This window comes from Parasteatoda tepidariorum, chromosome 5, assembly GCF_043381705.1.
Source record: "Parasteatoda tepidariorum isolate YZ-2023 chromosome 5, CAS_Ptep_4.0, whole genome shotgun sequence".
NCBI lineage: Eukaryota > Metazoa > Arthropoda > Arachnida > Araneae > Theridiidae > Parasteatoda > Parasteatoda tepidariorum.
This window is the reverse complement of record NC_092208.1, coordinates 7,250,022-7,271,349: the sequence shown is the minus strand read 5'-3', so window position 1 is coordinate 7,271,349 and position 21,328 is coordinate 7,250,022. Positions and strand designations below refer to the sequence as shown.

The 21,328-nt window shown below is 35.3% G+C and overlaps 1 protein-coding gene across 1 annotated transcript in view; it reads left to right on the top strand.

The window, feature by feature from the left end:
• LOC107453622 (ankyrin repeat and BTB/POZ domain-containing protein 2) overlaps window positions 1-21,328 on the top strand; it is a gene marked incomplete in the record, with an annotated part of 89,464 nt that overhangs the window by 13,884 nt on the left and 54,252 nt on the right. The window contains 3 exon segments of the mRNA XM_043046411.2: window positions 1,321-1,765; window positions 4,523-5,260; window positions 8,337-9,415. Coding sequence (XP_042902345.1) covers window positions 1,365-1,765; window positions 4,523-5,260; window positions 8,337-9,415 — 2,218 coding nt within the window.

Here is a 21,328-nt window from a genome sequence, read left to right as displayed (position 1 = left end):
TTTTCGAACACGAAAAATTTCGAAATCGAAAGTTCGGACTCGAAAGTTTGGACATGAATCTTTTCGAATTCGAAAGTTCACAATTTCCGATAATTTGAAAGTGCAGTTCCGATGCATCGGAAATTGTGATTTACTGAAATGTGTACTATATTTCCCGATGTATCGTTGACATCGATATCTACACGTGCGATGTTGAGCATTGTTCCCGATAGTCCATCGATGTCTGAAAGCTCGCGCGAAGAGTATTTTCCACCGTTAGTGTGCAGTGATAACTGTGGTGATAATCGTTATCTTTCCCAGTATTTTTTACATCGTGACCTCCTCGTTTTGCTGACTTGATGAATCCGAATGTGATTGAGAATCGAAGTGTTGTTGAATCTCTTAATTATGGAAGTGTTTTCTTTTAATTGTGTGTGTGCAAATACTGTTGATTTTTTTTTTACAATCAATCCAGCCGTTTAATGTTTTTTAATCGTTATTTTGCAACTATCCATGTCTTTAAATATTGAGAAATAATTATAAAAAAAAGCAACGTTGATTTAAAAAAAAAATAGAACTTACTAATTGCGCATTTACGCAGTACTAAACGTAAAAAATTAATGAACCGAAACATTAGCATGACAATACATCAATATCTTAGCATCGCTCAGTCCAACTTATTATGGTTGCTGAAAATAGAAATCTTTGTTATAGTGATACTTAATGAATCATTATAATTGCCGAAATTTCTTAAGAGGACACCACACCGCTCAAGAAAATTTTCTTCACAAACTCTCTTTTTTTTTCTTTATTAATAAGTTGGAATTTAAAGTGTATAAAAAGTGAGTTCAGACAAACCTTGAGTAAGCCATGAAGCTTCAAATAAAGAAAAAAATACTTCAAAATATACAAATGAAAATAAATTGTGAGTAGATAACTTAGGAATACGCAACTGAGAAGTTCTCTTCTAATAATTTGTTTGCATTTTAATATATTTTCAAGTATTTTTTTCAAGCAAATAAATCTTGTACGTTTCGTGTGATCGAAACTGAGTAGCAACAACACGAGTCGGTGGGATGGTGTCGCAGTCACAAGTAGCAATCCAACTGTTCAGTGTGGACCATCCCTCGAAGTAGGCGTTTTCAGATCAAAGTGAGAGTTGCCGTCAGGGTAGGCGTGTTCACATCACGTCCGGGTCACCAATGTGGGGGGAGAGTTGAATTCGACTGATGTCTTATACACTAGTGAATTGCAATTATATTTTTGTAGTGGTAGATACACTACAAATTCATTTTGACTTTAACCGTAGCTGCTCTACATGCATTTCAATTTTATTTCCAGGGTGGTTACCACCACCACCTCACTGATGCTTTCCTCCCGTGATCATGTCCTCTCCTGTCCCTGAATTCAGAGAAGCTCACCAATATTGGCAGCCCCTTCTCAACAATGACATCATCAGGCCCAAACCTCGGAGAGTAGGAGAGATGAGCAGTAAACAACACAGTAGTAGTCCACCACTCATCCAGAGGACATCCAGCAGGGAGAGGCTCTTTGGGGGAAATCCCTTGAAACCATTCGACAAAGATGACGGAGATGCACCACCGACGATTACTAAAGCCAGCAGCAAAGAGAATCTCCTGCAGAGTCCTCCTGCCACCGTGGCTGGTGGCAGGAGTCCTAGCAAAGAAAATTTGTGTTCGCCAAACAGCAGAGAAAACACGCCACATTCTTCAGCACCTTTTCTGAAGTCAAAGGAAAAGTCGCCGCCCCACGCCAATGTTTCCAGGTTAGATATTTTCTTTTTATTATTCCATTAAACGCTATATTCCGCCCTACCCTAGGTGCTACGAGCATACCTGCCACGTTTCCTGTTTTTTTTTTCCAACGATAACTCCTGTATTTTACGATTATCTCCCATTTACCCGTATATTCTCAAATTTCTCCGTATTTGTTGAAGAAATTAAAAAGAAAAATAGCGATAAAATACAGCAAAAATACTTCTCTTATTCCTCAACAGATGGCGCTATTGCTATTACTGCAGTATGTTGAGTGTTTATACTTTAAGTAGTAGAGCCGTGGTGGCTCAAGGGATAGATCGCTCACCTCCCAATGGGGTGACCCAGGTTCGATCCCAGCCACAGCTGGTCGATACGAATTCCGCACCCGGCTTGCAGCACAGCGCTGACGTAAAATATTCTCAGGGGTAGACGGATCATGGGTTAGAGTCTCCTTGACGTCAGACTAACCGTGGGAGGTTTTCGCGGTTTTCCTGTCTATGTAACACAAATGCGGGTTAGTTCCATTAAAAAGTCCGCCACGAAGGCGAATTTCTCCCAATACTTGATCCAGGGGTTCTCCTGTCCCCTGGATTGGGTTAAAAATTACAAGGCTACGGAATTGAACATCAGTAGTCGTAAACCCAATTTTGGGAATGCTGTTCAACGACGGTTATAAAATAAATGACATTGTTGTTGATTTATGTCGCACTAGAGCTGCACAATGGGCTATTGGCGACGGTCTGGGAAACATCCCTGAGGATGATCCGAAGGATAAAATAAAATAATTCACTTAACGTATATATACTAAAAAGAATTTTGTTTGTTTATAATAAATCTTGTTTAAAATTAATCTTCGGCATCACCTTCTATATCAGAAAGCCTCCACACGATTTTTTTTTTATAAGTTGTCTGCGCAGATTATTTAAAAGGTGAAGCAGTTGTGCGCATGAACCCAATTTCTGTTTTAAAACTAATTGAGAAAAATTTATTATATATTTGAAAATTGAATTTCTGGTGGTCGGCAAGCAAATGAGACAAAAACCAATCACATCCATAAATTAAACAAATTTTTAGACATATATTTTCTACCACTTTCTCATTTTTGCTAGAATTTGTATTGAATGGCTCGTTCGTAAACTGGTGGCAGGGGTCCGATCGAACTACCTGTAAGAAACCGTGTGGAGGTTTTCAGCTATAAGGAGGCGTTGCAATAGCGCGGCTTTTTCTACCCTAGATGCTACACGTTCCAGTTTTAGCACTTGCGAGATATCTCGCGTTCCCGTGGAAGGCGATATATTCCGTCATTAGCGATTAAAGTGTTAATAGATTTGAGAGAAAATTTAGGGAAAAATCTGGGAAATGTCTAGTTGTGCGCAAATTTTTTTAAAATCGCTTAAAAAGTTCAAGAGATATATAGCGCAAAAGTAAAACTAACATTAAAGGATCAAGCTCATTAAATTAACGCTATTCTGATCTAACTATTGGGGCTATATTTACCACGTTGCAGTTTTTGTGTCTGATTTCAGAACTAATATCCTCTGCTCAAATTAGTCAGCATATCCCCGCGGTCATCCCCGCGAACCGTCAAGAACTTAAAAATTTGACCATTGGACCAAAACTTATTCAGAATGTTTTTTGCATTGTTTAGCAGTTTAGCAAGTACTTTATCCATATTCGTACATTATAACGAGAATCTATGCTTCGAAATCCAGTTTGAAAGACCTTTTTTTAAGAAAAAGAATATTGTTCATATCGTACCTTTGAAGTGTATAATTCAGTTATTTCATAAAATAACTTCTTCTTTGTCAGCGCTACAGCCCCTTGATGGCCTTGGCTTCCTCAACAGCTGACAAATGCCAGCGCCTCCTATCCATGTCAACTCCCTTCCAATTTCTAATCTTTAGTGTTTTCAAATCATTTTCGATGTCGTTGAGCCATCTAGTAGGGGGTCGTGACCTCTCGGGATTCTAAAAGGTGACTATTTTCATGGCGCTATTTTCAGGGCTTCTCCATAGATGGCCCAGTCATGTTAGCCTATTATTGCGGATCATTTGAGTAATTTGGGGCTGCTTAATGTAGAGCTCGAAGTTATATCTGGTTCGCCAGCATCCCCTTTCTTGATTATAGAATAACTGGGTATTTCATTAAAGGTCTGAACAAGTCAGCTAAAATACATAATAGATGAAAAATTATATACCTAATTATTCCATGAAGTAACTAATGAAAAGCAGTGAAAAATAAACGATTTCAATGTTATTTTATAAATTATTTGATCATAAATTGATGAAATCTCTTTAAAAAAAATAAATATTATCCCTATTGAGGATGATTAATTGATAAATAATAAAGAAAAAGCAGATAAAATTTATTACAGCTTATATTAATAACAGCAATAACTACGCCTAAAAGCAGCGGAATGAAGCTTACGCAAACGTCATTGCAAAGCAGCTGTAAGTGGTTCAAAACTGGTTCAAAGAACTTTTTTGTTCCGTATTTCATACTTTATCGATCAAGTAATTGTTATTCTATAGAATACCTTGTTAAATCGTAAAATTCAATAATTTTGTACACTTTAACTGACTGTCTAGTTATTCCATGAAATACCTAGTTATTCTTTATCACTTCAAAATGCAAAATGATTGACATTCAGAAATGGAGAATTTACATTAAGATTAATATTAATTGAGATTTATATTGTGCTATCAAAAAAACTGAAACTTTAATTGCTAAGTTTTTTTTTAGTAATCTGTGGTGTATATTTTTAGGGAACCTTCTCCTCTTCACAACAGTGGTAGACCGCCAAGCAAGGAGTCTTCAGTCAACACTATTCAGCAGCCAATTATCTCTAGACCGTCAAGTAAAGACTCTTCTTCAGTGCCATCACAGCTACGGAGTACTAGTAGGTCATCCAATAAGGACGTTAGTACTTCCCGGCCACCCTCAAAAGAGCCAATCACAACAGAGATTCGCGCTCGAACTCCCAGTAAAGACTCTTTAGTGAATAATGCTCCTTCTCATCGAATAAACTGTAAAACTCCAACTAGTAAGGAATACAATATTTCTAATAACTGTAATACTTATTCCCACCCACCGGAAATGTCCAAGCTACAACGAGATCAGCACCATTCAATTGTTCATGCCAAGAGCTCGCCAGGACTTAGCACCAAAACGTCTCCAACTTTCCTGAGCGAAACACAGTACTCAGAAAAAGATTTCAGGGGTCACCAACTTGTGTGGGAATATAAGGATGCAGAAGAGGATGAGTTCTCGCCAGATGGTCACTTATCGCCGTATATGGATTCCATGTCCAACACAGATTGTGGCTCTCTTAGTAAAAGTTCCTCAGATGGCGATCCTATAATATGTCGCCGAAGGCCGCCAACTCGACTGAAATCTAAGAGAAGAAATATTTTGTCTTTCCCACAGGTCTTAGGGTTGGATGATGGGCGGCTGATTCAAAGACGTCATGAATGTTACGGAGGATCTTCTAGTGATGAAAATAAGTAAGGAAAAAATATATTTCATTATGAATTCTTTTAATATTGAAACTAAACACCTTGGGAATAAGAATAATGGTATGATACTTGTTTAAAATCTCATCGATCATTTTTGACGAAACTAAACACCTTGTCAATAGGAATAATGGTATGATACTTGTCTAAAATCTCCTCTACCATTTTTGATAAAACCAAAAATTGACACCAAATAGCATGATTTTTCATCTACAATGGAAAAATAACCACATGTATTTAGTACGTAGTTTTCCATTGCTGACGAAAATCATGTTTATCTCCTTTCTTTTGGTTTTACCGAAATGGTACATCAGATTTTACACAGGTTGATTATAATGCTGTTCGCACCAAGTCAAAATTTTTGATGGTTTTCCATTGATGGATCAACATAATCTTGATGGTAACCATCAGTAATTCCGTCAAAATTTTTGATGATTTTCCATTGATGGATCAACATAATCTTGATGGTAACCATCAGTAATTCCATCATGAACTATTATATTTTTTAATGGTAACAAACATAGGTAACCATCACCCCAATGTAGGAATTAGAACTGTATGTGTCATGATGTATGAATCTATGATGATCCAACATTAAGAAACCAAATTGTTTTGATGGTATATTCCTCAAAGCCAACAAGAATTCCCATTAAACATTCATGGAAATGTATAATTGGGATCATACTTCTATTGATGGTTAACCATCATAGTATTAAAGAAGCATTTTCCATCATGGAATGATGGAAGTTTGTTTGCATATTTTTTGAACATCAACATGTTGCATATTTTTTGAACATGTATAATCCAGACAATTCTTTCAAGTAAGACACTATATACAGTGGTGGCTAAAAGTGTGGGCATTTTTTGAAAGTTTCATGTTTTTCAACTTTTTGTGCTTGTAGAATATATTAATTTTCACTTAAATACAAACGTTTATATATCAAATTGAAGGTAATTTAATGTAAAATTTAATAACAAAACCAGATTTAAAATATCTGCATTACAAAAAAAGTTATGCACATTTTAGTAGAACATACTAACACAAATCGTTTTAAATGAGGACGTGTTTTGTAATAAAAGCGTACTAGCAAATCACAAACACTGTTCTTAGGACTAATCAAATGTCTGTAACTATAGTTTAGGTTATTTGGATGGTAAAAGAGTTATTGTTGTGGAAATATTTTGCGGAATGATGCATACTATAGTACAATTAAATAGAGTATTGCTGTTTTTGAATATTTAAAGTCCTTTTTTTTAATTAAACTAATTTTAAACAATGTCATCAACAAGAAGAACTAATTGGACATCTACAAAAAGAAGCCGAATTGTCATATTGAGAGAAAATGGCCTCTCTTTGCCTGAAATTTCAAGACAAGTTGGTGGTTCAGTGACTTGTTCTGGTGTACGAAACGTTCTGTTTACGTTATGAAAAAACGAAATCAGTGGAAAATAAAGCCAAATCAGGCCGAAAAAAAATGCACAAGTGCTACTGCCGATAGAAAAATTAAACGGCTATGCCTTCAAGATTGAAAAATTTAATCAGATGCCATTAGATGTGAAATGAATGCAGCGGGTATTGCAATAAGTTCAAGAACAATAAGAAGAAGGTTATCAGGATTTGGACTACAAGCTAGAATTCCAAGGAAAAAAACCATATTTAAATCAAAAGCAACGCGAAAAACGAGTTAAGTGGGCAAAAGAACACATTAAATGGTCAGAAAATCAATGGAAGCAAGTAATCTGGAGCAATGAGAGTAAAATATCGCTCTTTGGTAGTGATGGTAGAAAATACGTGAGACGTAGAGTAGGTGAAGCACTTCCATGCTACTTTAACCTATGATGGTAACTTAATATATTAAGAACTGAAAGAAGAAAAAACAATATTTTTTAAAGAAAATATAACTGAAATGTTTAAAAAATTTTAAAATTCGAGAGATTTTAAATGAATTACCCAAGGGAATGTTAATTTTTGGTCTATATTATGCTAATGGCATTTGATAAAGCATTCGATCTATTGTGATTTAAATTAATTTACACTATTACACATTTTTTTAGTTTTCATTGAAATTGTTCTTTTGCAGAATTCATTACTTATAAAAGACTTATATTCATAATTATAAACTTTTGTTTGCTTATTGTTTATGCATTTATTTACGGAAAGTTAAGGATAATTCGAAGGAAAAAAAACTTAATGATACATTTGGGTGAAATAATTTGTTTAAATCTAAGGCAAATGTAAACAAAATAACAATGGGATTTAACATAAAATGGTTAAAATCATATTAAACTTTTTGAAATCAAACTATAAATAAAATAGTAGAACAAAGTATAGTATATAGTATAAACAAAGTATCATATAAATTTCTTTATTTAAATATTTCAATATTTGATTCCGATTAACGCATGATAAATTAATAATTTTCTACAATAAATTTGGTGTTTTGATATAATTGATCAACGCAAAGTAAAATTCCTACAGAATACATTTCAAAAAAACTTCTTGATCCAATTATCGTAAAAAATTCTAGCACTTAAGGTGCCGGTTCTTTTTTACCATAAAATCCATTTTTACCGGAACATGTTATGGAACAAAAAAATCAGATATACCGTAAATTTTACGATAACAATTACCGTAAAATCACTGAATTACTCAGATTAAATAAGCATTACTCTGAACATTAAGATAAAATATTTCACGGTCAAAATGAATTGTATTGTAAAATTGATTTTAAGGAGGATGCACCGAAAGTTGCCGGTACTTTATACCGTAATTTGATCTGGAATTTTTTACAGTTTTGACGTGATTTTAGAAAAATAAACAGAGTTTTTTTTTACTTAAAGTATATTTTCCTATGGGCTATTAATGGATGTAACCATACGATGTATAATGGAAATTAAAATATTCGAGGAAAGCATTAATATGCGAAGTTTGCCATCCATCTTAAGAGTAAAATGCTCATTTGGAACTAAATAAAAGAAATTCCCTGTAATATGCATGAAAATAACTGCATGACTTGTACTAATTTCATACTAATTTTTGCACTAATTTGTACTAATTTCTGCACAGTAGGTCCTCTGGGCATGCCAGTATGAGTGATGGCCAGTCTTCCTACTTAAGCTCCTCTCCTACAGATGGCGTTCTGTCCAGAGTCTCTGGTCGATTGTGTGAAAAATTAGACGAATTCAACGACGGGCGAGCGGACTCATCAGAGCAACGGTTCGGTAGGGGAACTCCCTTAAAGTCGGTGCCGGAAGACGAAAGACTGCTTACGTCATCTCACCACGCTTCCACGAAAGTGTGTCGAAAGCCCACACCCTCTAGGAAACCCCACAGGACACCCCTCGAAGGTGCCTGTGGACTTGAAGACATTCGACAGGCTATCGAACAACTTTCGGTGCGTACTCACGGATCCAGGACTAGTTATTCCACGTCTACGTATTCCTCCGTGAGTGGTAGTGAATCCGAACCGGTCAGACGGTTGATGAGGCACTCCAGCCTCGAAACCATCAACACCAACATCACAAACGCCGATGAGTTCGTTTGGGTGGACAATCACACCCGTTTGATGGAACTCCAGAGAGTGCCCTGGTCCAATCACGACATTTTGAAAGTGATGCAGACGGGCAGGTTGAGAGAGCACCTGGGACAAATATCGATGGAAACCGTGCCTAGGTTATCCTACCTACTCCAGAGACCTCTGGTGAGAATCGCCAGAGAAGCTCAAAGGTTTTCCAAAACTTTGGGAATGTGCACGAAGCAGGATATCAGTAGTTCCTTGAAGACTGTACTGTCACCCGCTCTGGCAGACAGCTGCATCAAAGCTTGTCACCGATCTGCCGCCATTTCGGCTGTCAGCGGTGATCAGATGAAACTCAGCAAAAGTGCCAGGGCTGGTCTTCAGCTGTCTGTTGGGCGTTTTCATAGGTGGATGTGCGACGTTCGAATTGGTTCCTTTGTGCATCAGTATGCTGCCATCTATCTGACGGCGGCAATCGAGAATCTTCTGGAAGAGATAGTGCTCCAGTGCATGCCTTTAGATGGCATGTTTACAGCCACAATGCTCGAAACAGCCATATCAAATAGTAGTGATTTCTGGGGATTATTTCAACCATTTTCTCATTTGAATGCTGGAAGGACCGCGACGGGTAAGTTTCATATTTAAAAGGTCTCTGTATCTGCACAAAATATCCTTTGATCACCATACAATATAGCTAAACATGGGATTTTGTCCCACTAGATATTTCTTTTGCGATATATTCCCCAATTTGGATGATAATATTGTGTTCACATGATTTTTGTCTGATAGTGACAACTTCAAGGCAGGGTTGGCTAATCTTTTGAATACATCAAATGGTAAAAACAAGAAAAATGACATTAAAAACATATAAGATCTAAAATAAGATTAATAAAATAATTAAGATAGTCGACCAAAAGTTCAATTGTCCCCTTTTCAAGGCGAAGTGCTTCTAGGATTAAAAATGTTCTAAGGTACTTTCGGGGTAAGCAGATCTTCTAAGGTATATTTTAGAATTTCATTAATTTTTCTCCTGCAGTCGATATCAGCATAGAATTGACGTCCTATTTTCTGCCACGGAGCGTCCGGAACTTTTAAATACAATGTGCCATGTTTTTTTTCCACTCTAATTTATGGATGGTAGTAAAGCTAAGCGCAGATGGCACTAGGGGCTAAACTTCATCGCAAGACTTCGGGTTACTACTTCCGCCTGAATTTTTACGCCTAAGCTTGAAAAAAAAACGCATTATCCAGTATCATTATACTTGTACTGTTTTGAATATAACGCGTTTTTTTTCAATCTAACTTTCAACGAAACAAACAACATATGAAAGACTCTGCGCACGCTTTGTATGATGCTACACAAACAAATATCAAAACATGGCTAACCTTAAAGGCCTGGTTTCTTAGGACAGGACGCCGTCAGCTGGAAATCAGCGCTAACCTCTGATTGGTTCATTTGTGAGTTTGATAGTATACGTCATCGAACGCTCATCTTGAACTACAATTGCCGTCCAACTCAACTGCAGTTGGACTACAACGTGACGTTAACCACAGAAGCAATGGCGGACGACATCCAACAGCACATTGAAATCAGCCAAGATTTTGATTTTGACATTAAACATAGCTTCTTAATTAAACATATTATAGCTGAGCTAAATGAAGAGTGCTGTGTTTTTTCTTGGACAAAGTCATTATTTGTTCTCTAAAACACTGGTCGACAATAACAAAATCAAAACAAATTCAAAATAAATATTTGTTTACGTTATTAACGCATGCGCAATGAGAGATAATGTCTGCGTTGGACCGACTGCTCACGCTGAGCTAACAAAAAAGTATTTTTTTGGCGTCAGCTCTACGTCAATTTTCCGCTGACGCCCAGATAAGGCGCTTGTCCTAAGAAACCAGACCTTTTTACACTTGTTTTTAATGCCATGATATTAATTTTGTTAAATTTGTTTTAGGCTCCACGACCTGGTAGAATTTATAATTCGCAGAAAACTCTTATGAATCGTAAAATTATGTGTCAATTTAAACAAAAATCACCAAAATAAAACTTTCTAGAATATTGAGCCTGCTCACACATTGCCTCGCAAGGTTAACATAAGCGGAGGGGTACACCGGAAATTTTCTAAATCTCTTACTGTTTTAGGAAGCTTGTTATTATTTGCATTCAGTCAACCAGCGATATGCGGCTTACAACTTGTGTACAATTAGTCATCTTCTTTTCCCATGCGCCCTCAGTGTGTAAAACTATGATTAAATCGTCTAGAAGTATCTATAAATTTCGCATGATATAAGAACTGAATAAAGTGCAACGGTTTGACTACTCCTGTTTCAATACGATGTTTTGTTCAAGTGGTATTCTAATCCCAAATCTCCTGTAAAATCTGATCTCCGTTTATTTCAAGAACGTTTCCCTAATCCATACCTGACTAGTCTCCTGTTTATTAACGACTATCTCCTGTTTACCCGTATATTCTAAATTTCTCCGTATTTGTTGAAGAAATTGAAAAAAAAAATTCTTTGGTGATAAAATATTCACTGATGCCTAAAATACTTCTCTTATTCCTCAACGGATGATGCTATTGCCAATACTGCAGTATGTTGAGTGTTAATAGTTTAAGTTGAGACGCGATGGCTTAGGGAATAGAGTGTTCGCTTTCCAAGGAGTTGAACCGGGTTGAAATTCCAGCGCTTACTGATTGATACGAATACCGCGCCCGGCTCGTACCGACCATAGTGCTGACGTAAAGTATCATCGGTGGACGAATCATGGGGTAGAGCACCTTGCCGTCAGGCTAACCATGGGAGGTCTTCATGGATTTTCTCTCCATGTAATGCAAATGCGGGTTAGTTCGATCAAATAGTCCTCCGCGAAGACAAATTTTTCCCAATACTTTATCCAAGAGTTCTCTTGTCTTCTGGATTGGGTGCAGAATTAGAAGGTTACAGAGTTGAACATTAGTAGTCGTAAACCCATAATTGGGTTGGCAGTTCAACGGCGGTTATAAAATAAAATAGTTTAAGTAATTATAAATAATGGTTTAAAAAAACTTTCTTTAGATTAAGACTTATTTACATATTTTTTTACTTTGCTTAAATTATTTTCAGTGCTTATATTATTTTCAATTTTGAATTTCTCTTTTTGACATACGTGGTACTGCATGATGTATCAAAATTTTACTCGTAGCCTAAAAAATGTTAATTGTAAAATCTCCGTTATTTTATTTCTCCAATGCTGGCTGGTATGCTAAACAGCTCATAAAAAATTTTATTGTCACAGACTTTATTTTTTATTCTTCCAAAATTTAACGGCTTCAAAGTCAGGCATTTTTTATGTTCCGACAGTTTTTCTATCTTAGATAGATGTCATCTAGCTATCACTGACATTTTTAATTTTCTTTCGAGCAGGTAGTTTTTTCACCAAGTAACGATGATTTTGAATATTAATTTTTTACTCAGTTCGTAAATAACGCATCTGTTTTTAGTTTCGTGCCGTTTCAAGAATAATTTGATGAAAAAGATTTCAATGGCAAATTAGGAAACAAAATCAGAATTCCATCCAGAAATTTTCATTTACATTTTGCGCTTTAAATTTTTCACAATGCTCTCAAACTAAATGTTGTTTATTACTGCTGGAATGATATTTTAAATCATTATATTTTAGACGGTACACATTTTTTTAATTTTATAACCGTCGCTGAGCAGCCGACCCAAAATAAAGTTTACAGCAACCAATGTTCAATGCCGTAACCTTGTAATTTTGAACCTAATCCAGAAGACGTGGGAACTCCTGGATAAGTACCCCCAGAGGTATTGATTTGTTATGGGAACTTAGAAGACTTTGTGACCCCGACAGATTTAACGTGCATCAGTCACCACGGGGATTCTTCGGCCGGCTGGATTCGAACTCCCGTCCACTCGAACACGCGTCCAACACCCTAACAACAAGGCTATCCCGTCCCAGACGGTATACTTTGAAAGAAACCCGCGGCGGCTCAAGTATTTAGTAGGAATATAACTCTGCTAGATTCTGTACCATCCCAATAGCATGTAAATTGAGTCACGATGGCTCAGGGGATAGAGCGTTCGCCTTCCAATGAGGTGAGCCGGGTTCGAATTCCAGCGGTAGCTGATCGATACGAATCTGCATCCCATTTGCATGGACCAAGTGCTGTCTTGAAATATCCTCAGTGGTAGACGGATCACGGGTTAGAGTCCCTTTGCCGTCAGGCTCACCGTGGGAGGTTCTCGTGGTCTTTCTATCCGTGTAACGCAAATGCGGGTTAGTTCCACCTATAAGTCCTCCACGAAGGCACATTTCTGCCAATACTTGATCCAGAAGTTCCCTTGTCTTCTAGATTCAAAATTACAAGGCTATAGAATGTAACATTAGTAGTCGTAAACTATGTATAAACTATGTAGTCGTAAACTATGTATAAACCCATAAAATTGGGTCGGCTGTTCAACGACGGTTATAAATTATATAGCATGTAAATTGGCTATATCGTGGATATAATGTCAAAAATTGCATCGTCAATAGTTCGTAAAATTTAGATAATCTATAAGTCATTTAAACGCCTGTTACTTTTTTTTTTTGTTGAAAAAATCTCTAGTTTTTATTTATAACGGGAATATACTTCTAAAAGTTGATTTCGAGCTCTTTTCTTCAAAAATTATTAAATTTTAAAATTACTAAATCGATGGTCTTTAGTTATTGTTTAATATGCAATTAAACTATATCTTTTTGGTCAATTATCGTATTTGTCACTTTTGTTAGTACGCCACGCAATCTCTCTTGTCTACTACTACCACAGCTTGAAAAGCTTATCTCAAAAAAAATCTGTGCTAGTATGCCATCCTTAACTATCAATTATTGAGTTGTTCGTTTCTTCTGGAAGCTGAAATTGAGTTTAAAAAAAAAGAAGGGAGGGTTATTGGAAAGGAGCAGTAATCATTAACGATCAAAAACCTGGCGCAATTCAGTTGTATTTCTTAAACGACTTTGAAACAGCAAAAGCTAGGCCGGTTTTCCTACTTCTTCTTCCGACAGTGTTGAAATCATCGATCTTAGAGGACAACACCCTTTGACATGCCCCCTACCCCCACGGCAGAAGATTTTAATTCATCCTCAAACAAATAAGATGGAGGGAGAAAAACGGTGTGCCTAATTTTAGGTAAGATGACATTGAAATAAATATAGCATAAGAATACAAAATCGAAATAAATACGAAAAAAAAAAAAGATTTTAATACGCGTCTCCAAAACAGGGAAGGGAATCTTCGAAAATAATAAAATAAGTGTTCCATAAATGCTTTTCTCACCCCCAGCCATTACTGGTCTTAGAACACTTCTTGCCGATCCATCAATGGGTTGCCAAACCTTCGGGGAATTAAAAGACGAAAAACATGCTTTTGTGTGCAAGGGGCTCTCCCAAAAATGCGCGAAAGAAAATATTCATCGTCAGCATTTTAGAGTAAAATACAGTAAAACCTCGATTACGAAACATCGCTATCGTTTTCTGCGTTGATGATAAAATCTTCCTAATACGGTCTGCTTCCAAACGATAATTTTTGTTTTTAATTTCACCTATTGTATATATTTAGATCTTAGAAAAACAATTGCTAATTATTGAAATTTCTTTAATTGGGTATAATATGAAAAAAGCACAACTACTTCCACTTACTAGAAATAACATATACCTTTTAGTTTAATTAATAAATCGAGTTTTAAATATGTTTACTAAATTCATAAACTTCGGTAAAACAACAATATAAATTATTTCCAAAGGAACTAGACTAATACAATTCCAACCTGGCGAGTAGCGACTTATAACAAGACACTTCGTTTGATGCTTTTACTTGTTGCTAGAAATCAGGCTCGCAGAAAATGCTGTTTACTAGTAAAATTTAGTAGGAATAACACGATCTGTGACGTAGGCAGTGGCGTATATAGGGTATGGCAGGCATGGCGAGAGCCATGGGCGCATTATTTGAAAAAGGCGCAAAATCAACCAACATCAACGTCTTTTTTTTTTTTTTTAATTTTTCAAAATATTTTGATATTTTGCTTGTTTTAAAAAAATAAATTTAACATACATTCAAATACAAATTTTAAAAACAATAATACAAATTTCAAAAAAATAAATAAAACATTGAAAAGAATCATTTAGAAAACTCTCCAGAATGCAGAATAAAAACTTCCAATGATCCGATCCTCAGATAAATCTTTCTTTTTCCAGTACCACAAGGAAAAAGACAAGATAAACATCTCTTCATATCACATTACTAGGTAGTAAAAGGCCAATTATCTGGGGATGAATAGAACACCTGCAGGCATAGAGAATAGCCCTTTGGTGGTGACAGAGGGCAAAGAGATGTGAAAACCATGGGGTGTCCCTGTCCAGTTTAGCCCAATTATCATACCCTAAAATGCTTGTGGATCTTAAATTTTATCAGGGGTGAAAATCACTTTGAAAAGCGGCTTTCGAATTTGTTGNATAGCTTCTTCATTAAACATAGCACTCTTCATTTAGCTCAGCTATAATGTGTTTTTTCTTGGACAAAGTCATTATTTGCTCTCTAAAACACTGGTCGACAATAACAAAATCAATATAAATTCAAAATAAATATTTGTTTACGTTATTAACGCATGCGCAATGAGAGATAATGTTTGCGTTGGACCGACTGCTTACGCTGAGCTAACAAAAAAGTATTTTTTTGGCGTCAGCTCTACATCAACTTTCCGCTGTCGCCCAGATAAGGCGCTAGTTCTAAGAAACCAGGCCTTGAGCTAACAAACCAGTATTTTGTTGGCGTCAGCGGGACGTTGACGTCACGCTGACGCCCAGATAAGGCGCATGTCCTAAGAAACCAGGCCTTTAAGAGAATTGATACATGACGGGCTGGCTTATCTTAGAATAGAATGGAAAAAACAGTTGCTTACGTAAACAAATGCCACGTTTCAACAACCAATCAGGCTCGAGATACCCACACTACGTCACTTGCGGGTATCCCATTTAGAAAATCAATCATTGATAAATTTTTAAATCTGAATTAAAAAAAACTTTTTTTTTTACAATTCAAACTACTTTTTTAGGATTTTATATTTTAGCACAAATATAATTCAAAATAATCTGATTTTCTTTAGTAATTATTAGACAGTTTATTATCATTAATAAAAAAAAAATCAAAGCATATTTCTGCTTGTAATTATAGCGTCAAATAAAGGGGAAACGGAGTCCGATCTGCGTAAAAAAGGGTTAAAGTATTTTAAACACTCCAATTTATTGTGTCACACATATACTCATTTGACGATGATGGATCAGCTGACGTTAATGCTGACGGGCATTTACGCGAGTGCTGCAACCTACAACTCAAAACAGTTTTCTTAAAAACTAAAAATAAAATTTAAAAAATAAAGCTTTTACCTGCACTAAATGTAGTGTGTGGGCAATGGAATACTATCATTTATAGAGTGTCATTACACACTGCTTCGAAATCCTCGAACCTACGCTTAGATAATTACCGGGGCTGGATTTATTTAAGTGGTTAGTGATATATATTTATTTTATTTTTATTTTTTTAAATAAAGGGATAGTCTTATTCAGAGCCTGACGAATATTGTGTGACCTAATAGGGGTTGTAATGATATACCGCATAACCCCATAAAAAAAATATAATAACCGAATTTTGGGGAATATTAATGTCATTAGATTCTGTCTTTTCTTTAGGGGGAATTTTGTATTGCTATTAATATTTATATGTCCTTAATGGCCAAAAGTAGACTATTTTCGTTTAAGGGATTTAATAGTACACGATTTTTTCTACACTTCTTGGTAAGTTCGTGTTTCTGTGGTATTTTTTTTTTTTTTTAATAACTGTCGTTGAACAGCCGACCCAATTTTAGGCTTACGACTACCAATATTCAACTCCGTAGCCTTGTAATTTTGAACCCAATCCAGAAGACAAGGGAACTCCTGGATCAAGTATTGGGAGAAATTTGCTTTCGTGGAGGACTTTTCTGATGGAACTATCCTGCATTTATATTACATGGAGGGGGAAAAAAAACACGGAAACTGTAAAACGGACTGTCTGAAGTCGTATTATTGGTCATAGATGACACCACTGAAAAAACAAGAAACGCACTGTAGTTTGTGCGAGGCGTGTGCGGATTTCGTATCCACCAGCCATCGCTGGGATTCGAACCCGGGTACCTCATTTGGAGGCAAACCCTATCCCCGGAGTCACCGCGACTCATGTAGTACAATTTTATAACCATGGTTGAACCTCCTTCCCAATTTTGAGATTATGACTACCAATGTTCCACTCCATAGTCTCATTATTTTGAACCCAATCCAGAAGACAAGGAAACACCTAGAACAAGTATTGGGAGAAATTGACCTTTGTGGAGGACTTTTTGATGGAACTATCTCGCATTTGCGTTACATGATGAGGGAATTCTCGGACACCTCCTACGGTTATCTTGACGGACTCTAACCCATTATTGGTCTATCACTGAGGATATTTCACGTCTGCACCGCTGTTGGTGCGAGCTGGGTGCGGAATTCGTATCGACCAGCCACCACTGGTATTCGAACTCGGATCACCTCATTGGAAGGCGAACGCTCTACCTCCTGAGCCACCACGGCTCTTTCTGTAGCAGTGTGAAATTGTAATAATAGAATCCCGTTTAAGTGATTTTGTAAAAAATCGCCAAAATTTGTGGACTTGTCTGGAGTGTTTGTTAAAGGCCCTGTTTTTGTAATCCGAACAAAAATTTCTTAATTTTTTGAGTTAAGAATTAAAGTGGAATCTGTTGTTTTTTTTCTGAGACAGTCCAACATTTGTGAATAGCAAAAGTTGAAAATAAGGTTCTGTTTGTGGAGTAAAACATAAAACGACGTCTTTCTGTTAACTTAATGACGTCATCGACTCAAACGAATTTTGTGAAGGAATCATTTTTAAAATGTAAAATCTGTTAAGGGTTCATTTTTAAGAGAAAGTGTTTTGCGAAGGGTCAGATTTTACGATAAAATAACTTGTATAGAGTTTGTTTTTATAGTGAAATAATTTGTATAAAGTTTGTTTTTATAGTAAAATAATTTGTGATGTAATGTATTCAAATTTCTTCGAAACCTCTGAAATAATGCTCGAAACCACATCCAGTAACTGAAAGGATTTAAAAAGGAAAATATTTTCGTAAGTGTATACTATATACTCGAATAATTTTTTATAAGAATAAAATGTCTTGATAATAATTCTTTATATAACTAGCTAGTGCGTGCAATAGTATCTTTCAAATTGCAATACTTACTTTAAAGATACCTAATTATGTTAAAGATGCATATTACGTTTATAAGTTATAAGTTTTTTTTATTCAATTATTCAAGAAAAACAATAATGAAACGTATGATAATTATGCATTTTTTCTTTTAATTTTATTGCAAAATTATTTTTTTATATTTTTTTTTTACATTCACGTACAAATTATTCTGGTTGAACGGTTTTTTAAAATTAATTATCATGACAAAAATGTCGTGACTTGTGTCATTTGATCAAGTTTAAAAAATTAACGAAAAGCCAGATTTTTCATTATAATTTTTTGTCGACTATTGAGCAACGAAGTGAAATGTTTCTTTGCAAATGGGCATTTCCTATTTCCCATAAAAAATTTTTTAAACAGTTTCTTTCCTTCCTTTCTTTGTTATTTATTGTTAAAAAAGAAAAAAAAACTCGAATATTTCTACGGCTTACATGACGTAATCTCTTCTTTCTTCTATTTGAAAGCCACTGGAGTTTTGAATAACACAAAAATCTACTTAATGTTCTTAAAGGAAATGCCGTCTATTCCTCCTTTTTTTTTAGGCCTAGACTGGTATGTTAAACCTCAAGCGATTTGGAAAAATGTCACGTTTTACTGTTTATAGAACATCTAAGCAAAAAAATAAATTGTTTGTTGATATCGTCTGCGAATAATCCCCATTCTTCGATTGGCTGTTTTGTTGTTTATCTGAAGTCATTTATTTCAAACGATTATTTAAACGTTTATTTTTATATTTTCATACAAAAGCAAAAGATTTGATCAGTTGACTGTTTTTCGAAAAGGGAAAAAAAAAACATTTATTGAAATAATCTGACATGAATGAATTTCTGAATCTTAGTGAAGAATATTTCTTAAGAATAATTCTTAATAAGAAGAAGAATTCTTTCTTTGGTTACTTAAATTGTCTGAATTTTGAAACCGCCTATTTAAAAGAACCTTTGTAGCACTACGTTTGTTTACTTCATACTTTCATAACCTCTAACATTTTCACTCATCTGATAAGTAATTTATGTTTTAAAAATAACTGACAAATATTAAATTATTTTTACAGTATTATTTCGTAAATATTTTTATTCGTTTTCGAGCTTATTTGTCATTATTTATTTAAAATAAATATTTACATTTTAACTAGATTTTATGTTGTGGGCTTTCATTTTACTGAAAGAGGATTGAATGTTTCGTGTGAGTTTTACTTTTTCCTAACCTTTTTTTTTTAAAAAATTCTATCTGCTTTTCACTAGTTACTTTTTTAAAAAGATTAATACTAGTTGATTTTTAAAATTTCTGATGCACATTTCAATATGAAAATATTTATCCCGACCTGCCCCAATTCAGGGCATACGGGTAAATGTTTATTAAAACCAAGTAAAAACAGTAAAGAACATAGAATACATAAAGTGCATAAAATACAAAAGTCATATGGCAACAGCCCGTAAACTTTGCGGGCGAGCAATACTGTTGAACAAAATTAGCTATCTACAATTAGTCAGAATATTATATCTTTAAGAAAACGTGACTAATATTTCTGGCATGTATGTCATGAAAAGTCCAGGTCAACTGACCCTAAAATATGGATTAAAAACACAACTAAATTTAAAACACCAGCTATATTAGAAGCAAAATAAAATATAAATTGCCATTCTAGGTCAACAGACCCTTATATTGAGGCAATCAAATGGCATAAAATTTAAAAACTAATCATAGGGTAAATTGCCTATTAAGGAAACAATTAAACGAGTTACAAATAGTAAAGTCACCAAAAATAGTGTTGAAATAGTAAAAGTGGATAAAAATGGTGTGAATGACGAGGACAGTTCAAATCCAACCTAAGAACACCATGAGATTTAAAAAATTTTAAAGTCACTAAAAGTCCAGTTTAAAGGATAGTCATCAAAACCTGGCTGAGAATCAAAATCGCCGAACCAGAGTCTCCGGTGATGAGGTAATTAAATCTAGAAAATTAGAGTTGATTCAGGAGAAATGGAGACGCTGATCCGTACGGTAGTTGGACGGCCAGAGATTTTCAAAATAAAATGAAAATTTACATTGGGTTTAATGTATCTTCCAAAGTTGTTTTGATAATGTCTTTGATGATTGAGCTGCAGTACACATTTCAATATAAAAATGTAAAGAGTTCCATAAAAGAATTAGGATATTTTTTACCTATTTAAGATAAATAATTAAATAACTTTAACAAATATGCGTGTAAAATTTATTTGCGTCAAAAGTATAAGTAGTCGCGGAGAAGTAAAATTCTCCATGGGGGACCTTAGTCAAACGTCGATTGCAGCGGTATCTAACTATCATACTTAAAATTGACACCTTTTGAAAGCAAACTGGATTGTGCATACTTAGTCTCGGTCCTCACTTTGTGTTCATTTTCTACTTTAGTCCTCACTTTGTGTTGATCTTCTAAACACAGTGGAGCCGCGATGACTCAGAGTATACAGATTTCGCATTTCAATGAGTTGAACCAGGTTCGAATCCCAAAATGGCTAGTCGATACGAATTTAGCACCCGGATCGCACGATCGGCTTGCACCGTCTACAGTGCTGACGTAAAATATCCTCAGTGGTAGACGGATCATGGTTTAGAGACCCCTTACCCTCAGGCTAAATGTGGAAGGTTTTCGTGGGTTTTCCTCTCAGTGTAACGCAAATGCGAGTTAGTTCCATTAAAAAGTCCTCCACGAAGGCAAATGTCTCCCAATACTTGATCCAGTTCTCTTTTCATCTGGATTGGGCCCGAAATTACAAAGCTACGGAATTGATCATTAGTAGTCGTATACTCCAAAAAAAAAAAATAAAAAAAAATGGGTCGGCTGTGCTCAACGACGGCTATAAAATAAATGAAATAAAATAAATGAAATAAAATAGCATAGCGTATTAATAATTGAGTACGTTATGCTATCGAATGAGTTGGCTGACTGTAGGACTCCTATATATGTACGCCTAGATGAATAGTGCATAGCAGAAATAAAAATACGCGGCAAAGTATTAAGCACGTTCTTTTTGCAATGGCAAACGATAGTGTACAGTCCGCAGAAAAAAAAAGATATCACCCTGAATAACTTTCGTTCTAATGATCCGATTTTCACGAACTAAGTGTCAATCTTAATGGTTCCTGGGGGTGACCTCAAATATGCTAATTAATTAGTGCTAACTATTAATTAAGTTACGAAATCAGACACAAAAACGTACTTTCTCTGAATAAACAT